Source organism: Saccopteryx bilineata, chromosome 3 (genome assembly GCF_036850765.1).
Source record: "Saccopteryx bilineata isolate mSacBil1 chromosome 3, mSacBil1_pri_phased_curated, whole genome shotgun sequence".
Taxonomy (NCBI): Eukaryota; Metazoa; Chordata; class Mammalia; order Chiroptera; family Emballonuridae; genus Saccopteryx; species Saccopteryx bilineata.
The window spans coordinates 79893181-79911750 of NC_089492.1; the positions used below are offsets into that span (position 1 = coordinate 79893181).

The following is an 18570-nucleotide window of genomic DNA, read 5'->3' on the forward strand; positions in this document are numbered from 1 at the left end:
AACTTAATTTAAAAAAAGAAAGAAGGAAGGAACAGCCTTCTCTTTATATTAATATTCCTGAAGAAATTAAGGACAAATGTAATTTACATTTGAAAGCTCAGCTGGGGGGGGGGAAATATTTACAAAATATTAATGTGTTTCCCCCTTTCCAATAACAAAGCTGGGAATGGCCCAGGGGTTGTGCAGGACAGAACCAGCCCTGACCCCTCCCCCTCTCTCTGCCCTCCTCCCTGCAGCAGTGGCTTTGGGGGTTGATGGGTCATCAAGCTTATTCACTGTTGGCTATAAACAAGGCTGAGCACTCCCTTCAAAGTCACTGAAACCAGAGGAAACCAGTCACAAATCCCCTGACTATCAGCTGATAGATGAGTCCTGAGAACTCCCTTGCCTGCCAGCCAACACTTCCCCAGACCAACGCAAGTTTTCCAGAGCTGCCCGAGACCCCGCTGTTCCAGCTGTCCCAGCCTGACCTGCCCTAAGCTGTCCCCATGATGGAAAGTGCTGAGCTGTTCTTCAATGTGGACCACGGCTACCTGGAGGGCCTGGTGCGAGGGTGCAAGGCCGGCCTCCTGACCCAGCAGGACTACATCAACCTGGTCCAGTGCGAGACCCTGGAGGGTAAGCTGGTCTTCTCACAGGTTAGACAGAAAATGATGCCGCAGGGGAGGGGCTGGTCCCAGGGCCTGAGAGCCCAGAGCGGGTTCTCGTTCCCAGGGCCCGGACCTCAGGGGGTCCACAAACTTCCACCAGAAAAACCATTATATCTCAAAGTTCTGTATTGTCTAAGTGAAAATTTGCATTTCTTTTTGAATGTAAGTACTTTGTCACCAATAGAAAGTCAATATTTTTAGATCCTTATACAGTTTTTGGTAGATGCTTTGTGATCACTTTCAAAATTATGGTAGATACTGCTGTCATCCTTTAATTGTGATGTTTAATGTCTTAATAGTAAAGGAGCACAGTATTATATTCTTTGAAATATCTTGATATCTATATAGTAATATATTTGGTTTCCTTTGAAATCCTATATATACTTTCATTTTACATGTCTATAAATATTATTTGAAGAAGGACATCACCAAATTGCCCAGAGGTCTATGGTTAAAATTTTAAAAAAATACTAAGAACTTTGGTTGAGAAAATTTTACTCTACCCCATTTCCTCAGTATCTGTTGCCATGAGAGTTTATTTGACGTTTGTCTTCAACTGAAAGTTTAAAAAAAAAAATCCACAGAAGGATGTGTGGTGAGGCCAGTGCTGGAGGCAAAGGTCCTGACTTTGACCCCTGCTGGGTGTGTAGACAGGTAACCTGGGGCTGCAGCCACTGAGCCCAGAGCTCTCACTTGTAAAATGCAATAGTAATGCCTGCTTTGTCAAGTCGTTTGGATAAGAAAGTGAGGTTATGCCTGGGAGGGTGTTGCCACTGTGATGCTCTCTGCAAATGAAGAGCATCTTTTTTTTCTTTTTTTTAAATCAGTTTATTGAGGTACGATCAGTACTCAGCCGGGAAACCATCACCACAGTCTCTCCTGTAAAACTGCCCATCCTCTTCAAATGTTTCCTCCCGCTTCATTATTATTTGGGTGGGGGTGGGGGAGTGGGAGTTAACTGTAGGCTACGGACTTGTGTTGTAAAACCAAACCTTTCTATCCTTTGACATTTCCCTTTTTCCCCATCTCTGAAAACTATCTTTAAGTTACAGTGTTTTCAAAACCTTACCAGAGACGTCACAGCTATGGTACAGTACATATTTTTGTTCTTGAAAACATCTATGTGCACTCAATTTGGAAACATACAATAGTATTGTATATATATGGCCGTAATAAGTTTCTTTTAAAAAATTCCAACTTATTCTAGAAAAAGCAAAAAAGCAGTAAGGATAAACCCTCCTGGAAGAGTCGTAGAGAGCAAAAAAACAAAGTGGGAGAATGTGAAGGTGACTTTGCAGGCTTCTGACGTGGGCTGAGGGTCGTGGGTCACTTGTCTGTATGCTGACCAGCTACAGCCGGAGCTGAGGCGAGCTGCCCAGCCGAAGCACCGTCTCCTTTCATTGGCCATGGAAACAGCCAGAAAAAGTTTTTGGATGTTTCCTAATTCTTCTGCTGGCTACAAATAATCACAACATAATTCCAACTCCTACGTCCCGTCAGCATATTATATTAGAAGTTTGGGGACTGTGGCGTCTTTATCATCTATAAGAAATATGCATAAATTGAGGTAAAATAATAAATTAATGAGCACAGGGCAGAATGAGTGCTTCTGAGAGAAGTCTTTTGAATAAGTTCTATTTGGCTTTCAGTAACAGATATGTGTCTATTGTTCACGAAAATGCCTGTCAGAGCATGAATTGAAGGTCCATGAATAGATCCTGGTTGTGGACAGCTCCATTGTGACAGAGAAAGTCATGCCTGCCCTGCCTGATTATTTCACAGGGTGGTGGATAGTAAGGAACTTGTGGATGGCAGTGCACCTTTGCCTCCAAGAACGCACCGAGAGAAGCCAGCCACCTCCCCTTTGTACCATCAGAGTGGTCACAGCGTCTGGAGCATACTTACGGTGTGTGGAAGCAGATGGCTGCTTTAACAGAAAAGCCAACTCGGCAAAGATAAGTTTTCTAATCTGAAAAAGAAAGGTGTCCTGATGTCAACAAATTATTTTAGAGCCACTTGCAAGGAGTATATGAAGTTCCCACTGGCTTTGGAAGGGAGAAAATGAAAAGACTGTCCAGACAAGCTTTGAAGAATCCTAGTATTCATGTTTGTGCAAAATTGTGCAAGTGTGGTGAGAGGTCTTCACCTGTTCCCAGGCCTATCATGGACTGAGAGTGAGCTGAGTCATCGCAGGGACACTCTGATGCAATCCCTCCCAGGGGCAAGAGAGGGAAGCTCTCACATGGCCAGTGCATGGGTACAATTTGAAGGCTGTGTCTACACAGAAACCTTCAAGTTCTTTACAAGAAACTTGAACCAAAATAATAATGGTAAAGGGGCATAAGGTATTCTTTAAAAGCATTAACACCTCCATATTTGTATAAAGACTTTTATTATTATTATTTTATTCAGTGAGAGTAAGGGAGGCAGAGACAGACTCCCGCGTGCACCCCGACTGAGGTTCACACAGCAAGCCCACTAGGGGGCGATGCTCTGACCATCTGAGCTGTTGTTCGGCAACCAAGTTCTTCTTAGCACCTGAGGCAGAGGCCATGGAGCCATCCTCAGCGCCTGGGCCAACTTTGCTCCAATGGAGCCTTGGCTGCAGGAGGGGAAGAAAGATACAGAGAGAAAGGAGAAGGAGAAGGGTGGAGAAGCAGATGGATGCTTCTCCTGTGTGCCCTAACCGGGAATCAAACCCAGGACTTCCACATGCTCTACCACTGAGCCAACCAGCCAGGGCCAAGATGTTTTTTTTTAGAGCACTTTTAGTCAGTTTCACTGCCCTGAACCCATCCCCAACCTCCACCTGAGACCTCTGGTCTCTCCACTGTCTCCATAGTGTTGCCCTTTCCAGAACATCAGAGAGTTGGCAGATCACTGCTCCCCCTGACTAACATGCAGTGAGGTTCCTTCATGCCTTCTTAAGGCAATGGTGCTATTTTCACCAGGTTTTTACAAATACAGACCAAGACAGTTGTAAATATTCTTTCACCTGCAAAAAAAAACAAAGCAGTACAGCGGACACTTCAGAGCTCTGGAATTTAGTAATGATCATCTTTGAAAATATATGGTGGAAGTGTCCATGGCTTTCAGCTGTGGTGAGAGGACTCGGGGTCTCAGGGGCAAGCCTTTCCCATGTCCTCCCTGTCATCTTTCTTTGGAAGGGAGGGAGAAGAGCAGATTATATCTCACCGACAATGCCGTCCCTGTGCAGGAACACGACCTTCATTCCTTTCCCACTGTGCCTCCAAGTGGGGGTTAATTCAGCAACTGTATAGTAAGCCCTTTCTAGCCACAGCCAAAGAAGTGTAGATAAAAAAGATATAGTCCCTGCCCCAAAAGGGCTTCCACGTTAGAGAAGAAAAATAAGACCCCTTAGATCAGGCGTCCCCAAACTACGGCCCACGGGCCGCATGCAGCCCCCTGAGGCCATTTATCCGGCCCCCCACCGCACTTCCGGAAGGGCCACCTCTTTCATTGGTGGTCAGTGAGAGGAGCACTGTATGTGGCAGCCCTCCAACGGTATGAGGGACAGTGAACTGGCCCTCTGTGTAAAAAGTTTGGGGACCCCTGCTTAGATGATGTCTCCCTGGTCTACCTCCCCATTTCTGGGGCAAGCAGAGATTTCTGAAGATGTTTTTAAGTTCTGAGAACTCCTGAGAACTCTTAAGTATTTCTGAACTTTGGTATGTTTACAATGAGAATTTGTTTCCCCTTTCTGCTAGGGCTCTTGAATTCCTGAAATAATTCTTCCAGCTTCATGGTTATGGTTAATGGTATTTGGGATAGGATTCCAAATTTTGGAGGATAGTAAGCTAGGAAATGCCAATGAGATGGGGTAGGTGGGGAGGAGAAGGGAGTTGAGCTGGTGAGATATTCTAGGCCCATGGGGAAAAGTAATAGATTTCTGATAAGAAAAACATAAAGGTGAATGGATGGGGAACTGAGCCAGTTTGGCTGCAGTCTAGCATGCCTGGAGATAAGGCTGGAATTCAGGCTTCAAAAGAATGTTGAAGGACCTTGAAGGTGGGGCTGTAGAGCTTTGAGATGCTGAATGAGAACAGGTGTGGCTGGTCTTCAGTCAAGTACTCAGGCTTTTTCTGGGCCTCTGTGTCTCCATCCAGGGAGATGGGGGTTACTATTAAGTGACAATGTATAGTAAAACCATTCTGTCTATGCAGTCAATGAGGAGATGGCCACGGTGACTTGAGGGGCAGCCAGGAGTTGGAAACCAGCTGCTTCAGGGGTGGGACTCAGAGGTCATTATGGAAATGTAGGCTCTGTGGGGTGGTGAAGCACCAATGAGGACTTGATTTTTGTTGATATAAGATGGAAGAGTTAGCAAACGTGGAGGAAGAATTCTGGTTTATATAATAGTGATATATTTATTAAAATCAGAGTAATAATAAGATGTGATGGTCATTCCCAACCCATTGATTGAAAAACTGCCAGTTTAGAAAGTAAACACCACAGTCCTTAGCCAACAGAATCAAATTATTCTAGACACGATGGGCGCAAGAGAGGAGAGAAAGGAATAATAAGATGGGGTGGCTTCTCCATGCGGATCCTCACGCCCGTCCTGTTTAACCCCCACAGCAACCTGAAGCCTAGGTTCCGCCCCTGCTCTGTAGACAGGAAACTGCAGAGTGTGGAGAACCGCAGGGCCTGGGCAAGGGTAGCCCCTTCACAGGGATCTCTAGAGATTGGAAGATCTGCACGCTCCTTTTCATAGAGAGTTCCAAGCAGGAAGCAGCCAGAAAATAAACACCAAAACAGTCATCATTGTCTATAACCTATCTGCCCGACACATAAATAGAAATAACCACGATGTCCAGGTCCCTGTCCTGCCTCTTTAGCCAAGTGATCCAAGTTAAAAATCCCTGAGTCCAGTAACTGAGCCCACAGGAGACCCTTTTGCCACCATGACCTTGTGTGTGTGTGTGTGCGCGCACACACACACACACACACACACACACACATACGCCTCTGTATAATGATAAGAGCCTAATGCAGGCCTTTTAATTTTCTTTCCATTGCTGTTTGGGACCTAATAATCTGATTGAGTTGGTAGTGACCCCATAGTTTGGGAAACATTTCATTTCCTCATTTGAAATAATAATAATAATAATAATAAAACCTACCACTTGCCACCCTACCACTCGCCACACAACAGCTCTGGATGAAAAAGCAGTGTAATTTTCCAAAGTGTGCCATGCGCGCAGCTCCCTTGTTCCCCAGTGGCTGGGGAGGTGCTATACCAAAGAGCGTTCAAATTAATGCGTCAAAGCCTTCCCCTTCCTGCAGTGTGGGAGCCTGTTTGTTCCAAATGTATTTGACCACAGAGCCCTATTTATCACACACCTACTTAGATAAGCACTTCAGAAAAGGCAAGGAAGAAAGACTAAACCCATTTGAAAAGTATAAATCTATGTGTAAGCATTGTTGTTGGTGATCCATCGCTGTCTGGGAGCGAGCATTGCAGATCCTAAGATGTTCTTAGGATCTCAATTCAAGTGTCTCCTGGATCCTTTTGGTGCTGGGATGAAAAGTCCCATCCACTGCATCTCCCTTTTGCCCACACATCGGGTACAGCGTGACAACATCGCTAAGAGACATTTAATTTCAGGGTCTCCTTGGCATCAGAAAGGTTTGACAGTTGTTTTGTTTAAACGAAACATATGTCCCATGAGCTAAATATCATGGTTCTGAAAGAAATACCATTTGTGTCCCTTCTGTTGGCAAATAGTCCTCAGCACCGAGAATGCAAACTGTTGAATAGTGTGAAATTCTGAACTGCAAAAACAAAGGACAAACAAGATGTGGCAACCAAAAAAAAAAAGTAAATTAAAAAAATTTTAAGTTAATTAAATAGGTAACCAAGCAAGTAAATTCTGCATTCAGGTAAACAGTATTTCCAATGTACAATATAATCTAGCTATTCCAGATCCTAAGGAAGAAGACCTGGCTACTGAATCTCAGATGTTGAAGACTCCCTGGTCCCCCAGCGGCTCCTGTTGTCTTCAGGATAAAAGATGTCCTACCCAGTCCTCCTCAACTTGTTTTACAAGCAACTGTTTCTTATGACTAATGCTGGTGAACCCCATGCTTCATCTCTGCACTAGGTGGCTGTTAATGTTCTTTTCAGCTGTGCTAGACAATTCTACATTTTTTAGGAAACTGAAAAACTGTATATTGTCCTAGGCTATTCCTATTAACCTTGAGTTGTTTATTGCTTTAGAGAAATACACTTGTCTAAATCTATACAGAGACCTTATATTAAGATCTAATAATAAGTAATAATAATCGAGTATGCATTTATCATGAAGATAACATAGAATCAGTACTGTTGCAAAGGCTGTTACTGCATGCTCCAAACTTGACCTGCTTTGGGGTTCATTCAATTTCAGACCTGAAGGTTCATCTCCAGACCACTGACTATGGCAACTTCCTGGCTAACCAGACAAACCCCCTTACTGTTTCCAAAATCGACACCGAGATGAGGAAAAAGCTGTGCGGAGAGCTTGAGTATTTCCGAAATCATTCCCTGGAGCCCCTGAGCACGTTTTTCACCTACATGACGTGAGTGACAGCAGAATGTCCTGGTGTGGGATCCTGCCTGCAGATGCAGTTGGGGTCTTAGGTGGAGTTTTGGCTGAAGACCTTTCCTATTGTTTGTATGTTTGGATACATGCAAACCTCAGCAACGGACAAGCTTGGGGAGTCGCACTTCCATTGTTAGAAAAGAGATGTCTCTGACTTATCTACCTGATTGTGTAGGCGGTAGGAGCCTCTGGAAAAAGCCCTGTTTTCAGTTGTTGGACTTTTTTTATGATAGAGACAGAGATAGGGAGAGATAGGGACAGGCAGGCAGGAAGGGAGAGAAATGAGAAGCATCAATTCTTCATTGCAGCACCTTAGTTTTTCATTGATTGCTTTCTCATACCTGCCTTGACCAGGGGGCTACAGCAGAGCGAGTGATCCCTTGCTTAAGCCAACAACCTTGGGCTCAAGCCAGTGACCTTGAGCTTCAAGCTAGCGACCTTTGGGCTCAAGCCAGTGATGGATGAGCCCATGCTCAAGCCGGCAACCTCGGGGTTTCGAACCTGGGTTCTCTGCATCCCAGTCTGACACTCTATTCACTGTGCTATCACCTGGCCTGGCTCAATTTTCAGTTTTAAAACAAGTGGTGCTGATGGTTAAAGTGTTCGGGCCAGCGTGGGGATGGATGGTAGGTACTATGTGACATTTTTGGATGGATCACCTATCAGGGTGGGAATAAAATATCACGAGTTGTTTTGCCCTTTCCTGAACCCCCTTGCGACAGGATAAGGAGTCCCTGTCATGACCATGGTGTGCTGGGTTCACCCTTCACAGTCTTTCATTGTGAAGACCCTTCATTCTAAAAAACGTTGAACTTGCACACGGTCGTACTGGTCCTTTTATTTACCCAGTTAGTACATTATACCCAGCACTAGAATCTTGGGACCCCTGAGCCTAGGAACAGGGGTCAGCAGTAGCTGAACGTTAGATCTAGAGGTACCATACGAAGTTATGCACAAGAGGCCCTAGCCCTAGAATGGTTCATAAAGGCATAAAAGGAAAATATTCCTCTATTCCACATGTCCCCTGCTTCCTCGCTCAGTTCCTCTCCCCAAAAGTAACACTTCTCTGTTTCTTATGTACTTTCCCAGAAAAATATGTACAATTGGGGATTTATATTGATACACACTCAACCCTCCCCTCCCCCACACTTCAAGTTCATATGGACATGGTCATGTACCTTCTGCACTTTTTTTCCACTTAATATTTCTTAGAACTATTCGTCAGCATCATTCCTTCTTAATAACTACATAGAATTCTGTACATGGCACGTCTCATGACTCAATTGACCAGTCATCTATGTCCATCTTTTTCCATTATAAAAAGCTGCACAATTAGCTTATTACTGTGCAAGTCTTGAATTTATTTCCAGGCTAAATTTCTAGCAGTGGAAGTAGTGAATTAAAGGAATGTCTTTTTTTTTTTCCTCAGTTGTACTTAACAAAAGTAACCCCAAAGGAGTTACTTTTTGGGATTTGCAATCCCAAAGGAGTGCATGAGAAAGCCTGTGTCCTTAACACCATTAAGAATATCAGACATTCTTTTTAAATGCCCATTCAATAGGTTTAAAAAAACTACAACTGTATCTCTTTGCTTTAATTTATATCCCTTAATTAGCTAGTCATCTGTATTTGCTACCTGACAGATACTTTACTTATTTTTTGTTGGAATATCTATATTTTGGTTGATATGTAAGGGCTCCTTGTAATTAAGAAAGTTAACCCTTCATGATATATTATATAGAAGGGTCCTTAGGGTTAGGACACAGTTTCATTCCTACGACAGTGACGTAACTCAAATTTTGGTGTAAGTCAAAACATACCGTAGTCTAAGTTGCTTAACTATCCTAACACAGTTGTAAAATCACAATCTAGAAGATAAAAACACAACTAAGCCACAGAAAAAGGAGAAGGACATAAGTAACTGAGCGTACACTGTACTGCCTAGTGTTCCGCCATGCAACCAAACTAGCTCGCTCCTGTAACCCGAGGACTCCCTGTCTTGCAAAATTATTTTCTCAGTTTGATATAATTTAACTTTTATATTTTTTATTGTAGAAACATTGAAAATTTTTAATTAGCTCTAATCATCATTCTTTTCATTTACTGACTTCTGATTATTGTATCCTGCGTAGAAAGGCCTTCCCCATTTCAAATTCATAAATCCACGGGTCTCTTCTTCCATTCATTTACTGTTGATGTTTCATTTTTTCCATCTAAAACTTTGGTTCCTCTAGAATGTATTTTGGCGTCAGGACTGAGACTAGAGTGGCAGCTGAAGTTGCTGTCTTTAACTAAGCAAGAGGGGGGTCCTTAGGGTTACGACACTGTTCTATTCCTACGACAGTGGCCGCAGTATGAGGAGGCAGCGGGCGGGTGCGCTGAAGGCCTGGTCAGTGCGCGGTTCCCAGCCCATTCCGTCCAGCCTCCAGTCAGTGCTCCAGCTCAGGACTTCACTGATAGGCAGGATACCGCTGCCAACAGATACAGTGATTCGGAGATAAAGACTAGATATGAACCTGGGACTGACTTAGTTTCTTTGAGAGGATTCTGGAAAGCCTTCCCCTCAGGGTGTCATTGCTTCCGTGCCTAGAGATGGGCAGAGTTTGGGGACCAGAGAAGGCTGAGACTCCGGGCTGAAGGCTTGTGCTCAGTGAGCAACCGGTCAGTCTGGCTGGACTGGGGGTGCAGAGAGGGAGGGGGAGACACGGGGAAAGGAGGCTAGAGAAGTAAATTCAGGCCAGAATATGGACAGTCTCCAATAGCAGGCTAAGGAAGTGTGTTGGTATCTGCAAGACTCTCTCTTAAATATAAAAATCTTTAGCAAAAACTCACAATATAAGGAGATGGAGATGAGGCCAGGTGTGCTCACACGGTTCCCCCTTCCCAGTGCTTGGGTTTAGGGCGACCTCAGATACAACTTCTTATCTGATCATCAATGTCGCCTACGATGCCTCCTGGACAGATGTCTGTCATGGGACATTACAAAGACATCAAAGATCCCTGAGCTGAGAGACAGGGTGGCCCTGTATGTGGGAGTAGAAATGACGGTCAGAGCACTGGGCAGCATTTGTAGCATATTGCCCTACTCCGGGGCCCTACACCCCATCCCATTTAATCGTCCTGATGAGCTTTACTCGGTTCCTAGCCCCATTTTATGGATGAAAAAACTAAAACCTAAGAGCAGTAACTTGCCGGAGCCACAGATCTAAAGAGAATAGGGATCATGGTTTGAAATAACTGTTAACAATAGGCTAGACTTTGTAAAATTAGTTGGCTCAGATTTTAGATGAATTCAGAAAATCTGACCATTGATGATGACAGAGGACAGTCTGATTTTAACTGAGTCAGGAAGCTGCCAGGTTTTATAAACTTTGGATTGAGGGACAGGTGTCACATGATGGAAATATTCCCCAAATATATGTGGAAATGCTGTGTATCTACAATGACTGACTCAGTCGATCAACCATTCCTCTTATGTGATGATTCCACAATGTATTGTTTGCAGAGGCAGATTTAATGGCAGGCGCCCTGGGCCCTGACTTCTGAAGGGCCCCACAAAACCCTAACTTTATATTTCTTTCTAGTTATACCAAGTTTGGTTTCATATGAGCAATTTTAACATTAATAGTACATAATATTTTTTATTTATTTAAAAATATGGTTAACATGTATTTTTATTTTCTCTGTCTCTCTTTTTTTAAGCAGCCTAATATTTTCTTCTGTGCTCGGGGCGCAACTGACCTTAATCCGCCTCTGATTGTTTGCTAATATTAGAATTTTGAATATGGAAAAAGTCTTAGTGTTAATTAAGCGAGCATGGTCATTTCACAACAAACTACCGAGTTGACCTAGTTAAAATATACTCTGTTTCTAAAAAAAAAAAAAAAAAAAAAATGCTTAAAATTTCAAATATAACTAGCCATTAGCGATGTTTAAAAGCTGTATATAAGAATACAAGTGGTCGGCCCTGGCCGGTTGGCTCAGCGGTAGAGCGTCGGCCTGGCGTGCAGGGGACCCGGGTTCGATTCCCGGCCAGGGCACATAGGAGAAGCGCCCATTTGCTTCTCCACCCCCCCTTCCTCTCTGTCTCTCTCTTCCCCTCCCGCAGCCGAGGCTCCATTGGAGCAAAGATGGCCCGGGCGCTGGGGATGGCTCCTTGGCCTCTGCCCCAGGCGCTAGAGTGGCTCTGGTCTCGGCAGAGCGACCTTCAGGAGGGGCAGAGCATCGCCCCCTGGTGGGCAGAGCGTCGCCCCTGGTGGGCGTGCCGGGTGGATCCCGGTCGGGCGCATGCGGGAGTCTGTCTGACTGTCTCTCCCCGTTTCCAGCTTCAAAAAAAAAAAAAAAAGAATACAAGTTCGTCACAAAACACTGGGTACAATGCTAATGCAAAGTTGGAAGTGGGGAGGTAGTTTGGGTAGCAGTAGTAGTAACACCAGGGCTGTTCGCAATGGACGTGTTTTAATTTAGAAAATCTGATTTCCTCTGACAGCTGTGAGGATAGGAGAGAAACCGTTAGGAGAGTACAGTCTCTCTTGGCTATAAACTTTATTTCTATTTGTGGTTCTACCTGGATTCAATAGTATATCATGACCACTGGATATTTGTTAAATCAATATGTAGTCCTGTAATTAACACCTTACAGAGTGCTAGAAAAATCCTCCCAGACAATTCAGAATTTTATAGTTTATAAAGCACTTGGATATTGGTGATTTGTTAGTCAATGTGTTAGGGGTGAAAACCAGAGGCAGATCTGGCAGACAGCACTGCTGACGGGTGGCCAATGCCACGCGACATCAGCGAAGTTTGTGTCTGAGGGTTAAGGATGTTAATTTAAAGTCGTGGATGTGGATGTGTTTAGGCTGCCATCCACACGACAGTTCCCCTCTGCAAGATCTCTTCCTCTGCTTTCCATCCACTTCCTGGTTAGGTGTAGGTCAACCACCAGGGGGCGTGGCTGGTCCCAGGAACCGGCTCTCCCGAGTTCTATTGCACCGCCCCCAGCAATTGTTATGAAAGAGATCTGAGGCTGTCCTGGAATCCACCCCGCCGCTAAGCCACAGAGCCAAGGCTCTCATCTTACTTTACCTGTTTGCTTTATTTTTTCAATGGAAGAGCATGTGTGTTTTTAAAAGTTTTTTTTTTAATGTATTGATTTTATTGGGGCGATGTCAGTTAATAAAATTACATAGGTTTCAGGTTTACATTCTGTAATACATCATCTGTATATTGTATTGTGTGTTCACCACCTTAGCTCACGACTTCTTCCAACACCATTTATTCCTTTTCTACTTCCACCTAGTCCCCTTTCTTGTCATCACTAGGCTATTGTCTGTGTTTATGAGTTGTTTTATCTTCCTTTTTTGAATTTTTGCTTAATCCCTTGGTTTATATAGTGCTCACTACAAGCCAGACTCTTATAATCACTTCATGTATATCAAATTTATTTACTATTGACAGCAACCCTATCAGGTGTTACTAATATTAATGTCATTTTAGAAATAAGGAAGCAGATAAAGACTGTACTTCAGTATCTATTTCCCAGAGACCAGAGGTAACCACTCATAAATTTGTTGCATTATATTTCCAAACCTTTTTGTAAAAAAAAAAGTTATATATGTGTGTAAACAAACACACATACAATTATACTTACATAGGTGGTTTTATTGTTTGTTTGTTTGTTTGTTTTAGAACAAGAGTTTGGGAAATGCATAGTAGTCAGTGTTCATATTATTTGTAATCTATTAAGAATTTTCTACATAGACATATAGAACTATCTTATTTAAAGCACGTATTGTGCTCCATTGTGTTGGGTGTTCCTTTTCCCCTTGGTCCACCTGAGTGGTTTCGTTTCTCTGCTACTTAATTTAATGCTGCCACAGACTTCATTGTACATCTATCTGGCTTTCTCAGGCCAGAATTTCTTTAGGATAGATTCCCAGAAGTAAAATTGCTTTGTCAACGGATATGCAGATTTTAGATTATGATAGATATGAGCAGTTTGTTCTCTCATCCTTGTTTCTCTCCTGTCCCTTTGGCTGTTTTTTTCTCTTCTTGACGTAAGAAATCAGATTTTCCCAAACCTGTTATGACTGGTATTTTGAGTATGATAAAGGTGAGACCTGGTCACCACTGTTCTTGACTGAGTGCGGAGCAGAGAAGGATAAACACTCAACATGTTTACCCATCTAACTGTCCGGAAGAGGCACTCGTGGGCGTTTTCCTGTGAGTTGCATAATGTCCACAAACATTGATAGAGTAGGGTGACATTGGAGCAATCTCTCTAATGTAAAATTCTCCTCAATGGAAAAGTATAGAAAAAGCAAGAAATAGGCATCTGTGACCCTAGAAAAGGAGCTCAGGGTAAGGTACCAGGTAGCAGTTACCTCTCTCACCTCCATTTACCTGGTGGGGATCAGAGTTAACCTAAGTGTATGAACAGAGAGGAAAGTTTATTAATTGTTTTAAAAAAATTATCGTTGTGTTTGTGTTCTGGGCACACATGGTTCTGGCCTCTCAGAGACTGTAAAAATGTGCTGAACAGAGTCCCCGTCTTTAAGGATGTTATCACTAATAGAGATGGGTAGAACTGTGTTTACGACGAACATGTAAAGTGACCTGATCAAACAGTAGCAGAATTAGTGCTAGCATCCAAGTCTTACCTCCTTAAATATATAATAAATATTCATGAATGAATAAGCTAACTATTCTCAAGCTTACCATTGTTAATGCCAATGTGTATTGAACATTAATTTTATCCCGAGATAAATATAAATACAAAAAATTTAGAGAAAGCAAAAACATCACTTCTAGCTGGAGCCATTTTCAAAGCTTAATGAAAAATGTGGCATTTGAATATAACCTTAAAGGATGGGAAAGACTTCAATTTTTAGCAGTCACCAGGGAAGGGAAGCTCTCCTGTAGAGAAAGTAGGAACAAAGACACTGATGTAGAAAAGGACCAGTGAGTGGGGGATTTTTAATCTGAACAGCCGGGTTAGAGAGCAAGATTGTAGAGAAACTTAAGCACCAGAGGAAAGTCCTCTAAAGGTTCCAGAACTGCTAAGAGTTTGGAAAATGCATAGTAGTCGGTGTTCTTGTTCTTGTTCTGAAATACGTCATTACAGGCAGTACTGACTGCCAAGCAATTTTTCAGTATTTTATTTTGTTGGAAGAAGAAATGACTGTGAGAGCAAAATTAATTGCTTTTTACAATTATTTTAATCTTCTCTACGCCCTATTTTAAAAAAGGGAAACTTGGGATTTACACGTGTTTGCCATTTGCGGGGTTTCATTTGCACAGGACCGGGTGAAGATGGCGGCAGTCAACCCTTTCCAAGTTCATTGTCCCGACTCCTTGTCTCACCACACCCCAGCCTGGTCTCTGTTCACCTTGAGCCGAGCCAAGCTGGACATGTCCCTGGACATTTCCCAACACGGCCACTGCTTTATCATGTGTACATTCCAACCTGTGGCTTTTTTTTTCTTTTTGCTCTGTTCCATCAATAAGATTTTATCTGTTTCAAATGTTCTAGAAATTTATTGAAATCTCTGGTGCCCTCATGTCCTTCTGTTGACAAATGTCTTCCTCTCTGCATACCTTGAACACCTCTAAGGTTTGGGGAAGTTAGATAATGCAGGCTCATGCTCAGCTCAAGGTCTGACCACAGAAGCCTGAAAGGATGTATAATATAAACACCCTCCAGTCACAGTAGCTATGTCTTCAGAAGGGATCTGCCACGTTCCTTCTAGACTTGAGTTTCACTGTCCTGTGTTCTCAAAAGATGTTTCTCTTCTTCTGTCTCATGCCAGAGTGCTCAGTAAATGACAGCCATTTCTCAGCTGCGGGGAATGACCCTTGAGTACTTAGTTTTATCCGTGCAACAGTTGCTCTAACTCGCCGTGTTCACGTCTCACCATCATTTGCCGTTTTCACAACTGTCCCCTCGGCCCACAATCTGAAAGTTATCAACAGGACTGGTATTTCAGTTCCTCTGAAGACCCTGAAACAGGAATGGGAGCAAAGGAGAGAGAGGAGCTCTAAGACCAAAAGGAAATGCCAAAATGTTGTCTGGCCTTAGCTGCCTTATCTGACAGGGAGCCAGAGTTTGGCCTCTGGGTCCCGACTTTGCCTCTTTCCTCACAGTGACCTGGGATGAGCTGTGAATACTGCTGAGCCTGTTTCTCACCTGTGAAGTGGTGACAATCATGGTCCACAAAGCGCTGAATCGTGAGGTTGAGTGAGAAAACACACATTATGCCTGGCACATAGTAAAATCCTTACAAAGGGTTGTCATTTTGAAAAATTATTCTTACAACCTGAAATTTTTGAAACTGAGTCACTTCCTCCGTAATGATTTCTGCAGGTGCCATAACAGTTACAGAACAAAAATGTTTAGGAGGGGCTGTACATGAGGATGTTTGTCTAGACAGTGAGTGGGAGAGAAATTCATCTGACTGAATAGACACTAATCCTGGGTCTGACACCAGCAACCTCTTCACTTTGGGTCAATGTTCTAACCAACCGAGCTATCTGGCCAGACCATTTGTCTCTGGTCTTAAAAACCCAAACTGGAAGTGAGTCGCCCTGTTGGCTGCTGGGTCTCCACATCATTACCTTCTTCTTCCTTTACGTCCAGGTTGTAGTTTGAACTCTATTTGTAAAACCTCTTTACTTTCACTCATTTTAAACACGTAGGCACCAGGGTTCTGCCTCCACCCACCTACTTCCATGAAGTCCATGCAAAGAGTACCTACCAGCACAAGTACCCAAAACACGAGGGTTTTGCACCAGGGGAGTTCCTAGGTGTCATTAGGCTCAAAAATTACTTGGGCTCCATCAGCAGTGATTTCATTGCTAACCACCGTATGCATGACCCTGGAAGTCTATAAAGATTAGTCTGGAGACAGTAAACTATCTTCCTGGCACATTATCCCCCTGCCACCCCAAGAGCCATATTATATACCTGGTTGCATATGTGTGATGGACAGGGATGAGGTAGGGCACAGGAGAGAGACTCCCCGTCCTGACCCTGCCGTGGGCTAAGCCTGGGTTCTCACTTCATTTCCTGAACGACGCTGTGAGAACCAGTGCTACTGGCCCACGTTAGAAACAAAGCCACTAAGTAATGAGTTGAAATCAACCAGAATCTGATCTCTATCGCCTTTGCTTTTGTTGTATACAATAACAAGACTCAGTACACACATACGCACAGACACACACACTCACAAGCATAAGTTTGAGTGTTCTGTGTGGGCTAAATCTTTACACCATTGATGTCGGTTGGCCGTCACCACGGGTGCTGCAGTCATCTACAGATTGGGACTGTTAGCAGCTCACATGCTTACATCACAGGAAACAATTAAACGTCTGCTAGGATTCAGTGCCAGTGGCTGCCTTCTCGGGTAATAGCTTTTGAGTCGTACAGGGACATTTATGTAAGCACTTCCATTCTAGTATCATCTTCAAGGGAGAAGGAGGATTCTAAAGTTCCATAATGTCTACATTTGGTTCTGCTGGTTGGGAGGTGTAGAGACCTTATGGTCATGTGTGTTTTTTATAAAGAGATCACTGCCTACTCCAGGCCTTCCTTCCCTGGATGTTTCATTGGGGCGAACTGCAGAGCACCACCACTGTGAAGGAGAGTTTTCCATCAGGAAATGCAGCCCAGCTCCAGGACACTCAGTGAAAGGTGTGATTTCTAATCCTGGACTGCAGCCGTGGCTGAGTCTCATCACTAGAGGACCTCGACTCACCCATCTGCTGTCCCTTTGTTCTAACGGGCAACCTCGCCCTCTTGTTTAAACATCTCCAGTTCTCTCTGGTCTTTTTATTATTATTATTATTATTATTATTATTATTATTCATTTTAGTAAGTGAGGAAGGGAGAGAGAGAGAAACAGAAACATCAAGCTATTCCTGTATGTTCCTTGACTGGGGATTGAACCAGCAACCTCTTCACTTCGGGTCAGTGTTCTAACCAACCGAGCTATCTGGCCAGGCCATTTGCCTCTGGTCTTAAAAACCCAAACTGGAAGTGAGTCACCCTGTTGGCTGCTGGGTCTCCACATCGTTATCTTCTTCTTCCTTTACATCCAAGTTGTAGTTTGAACTTTATCTGTTAAACCTCTTTACTTCCACTCATTTTAAACACGTAGGCACCAGGGTTCTGCCTCCACCCACCCACTTCCATGAAGTCCACGCAAAGTGTCCTCCCTGCATCCCCAGGTGATCTCTTAGTGGTTGTGTCCTGTGAACACTGCATCTGTGACTGGACTTCCCTGTGGCCACTGGTACTTCACCCCCTTCCTAGAATTCTCTAAAACTTCCCAGAATGTTCTGTGCTGGCTTCCCTCCCACAGTCTGTCAGTCCTTCTTGGAATCCATCGAGGTCCTTACATGTTGGAATTCCCCAGAGTTCTCAGTTGATATTCCTCAGAGGTCTCGGGACAGAACTCTACTCACTGGGCTGTGATCCCTTCATTCCCGACTAGATGCCACCACTCCTGGACCTCCAGTGTCTCTGACCTCTGCTATCTTCAGGACGCGGGCTTGGGGGGCTACCTGGCTCCTCATCTAGATAGCTCCCAGGCACCTTGAACTCATTCTGTCCAAACCTGCTCCCACCGCAAGCTGGTTGCCCTCCAACACTTCCTCCCAGTTAACAGCTCCACAGCCCAAACCTCTATTGTCCTTGACCACTAAACAGTGTAGACGAGGATTGGGAGAAATTTCCAGAGGGTGGTCCTCAGCTCCCTCACTTGGTAGCCATGTCATGGATAAGGTTTCTACCTCTGGATTAATAATAGTACCTAAGGCCCTGGCCAGTTGGCTCAGCGGTAGAGCATCGGCCTGGCTTGCAGGGGACCCGGGTTTGATTCCCGGTCAGGGCACATAGGAGAAGCGCCCATTTGCTTCTCCACCACCCCCCCTCCTTCCTCTCTGTCTCTCTCTTCCCCTCCCGCAGCCAAGGCTCCATTGGAGCAAAGATGGCCCGGGCGCTGGGGATGGCTCCTTGGCCTCTGCCCCAGGCGCTAGAGTGGCTCTGGTCATGACAGAGCGAAGCCCCAGAGGGGCAGAGCGTCGCCCCTGGTGGGCGTGCCGGGTGGATCCCGGTCCGGCGCATGCGGGAGTCTGTCTGACTGTCTCTCCCCATTTCCAGCTTGAAAATAATAATAATAATAATAATAGTACCTAGTATCACCATGGTGGTGTTGTCGTGATTAAATAAAAATAACTCGGGTAAAATACCTTCCTAGGTAAGCACTCACCTCTTCTATTTAATCCCGATGTCTCCTCTGCTTACAGCCATTGCATCT

At 44.1% G+C, this 18570-nt stretch overlaps 1 protein-coding gene across 1 annotated transcript in view; it reads left to right on the plus strand.

The window, feature by feature from the left end:
- Positions 1-322: 322 nt before the first annotated feature.
- ATP6V0D2 (ATPase H+ transporting V0 subunit d2) overlaps positions 323-18570 on the plus strand; it is a 31730-nt gene continuing 13482 nt past the window's right edge. The window contains exons 1-2 of the mRNA XM_066266454.1: positions 323-618; positions 7061-7232. Of these exons, the coding sequence (XP_066122551.1) occupies positions 489-618; positions 7061-7232 (302 nt within the window). The 5' untranslated portion in view covers positions 323-488. The remainder of the gene's footprint in view (positions 619-7060; positions 7233-18570) is intronic.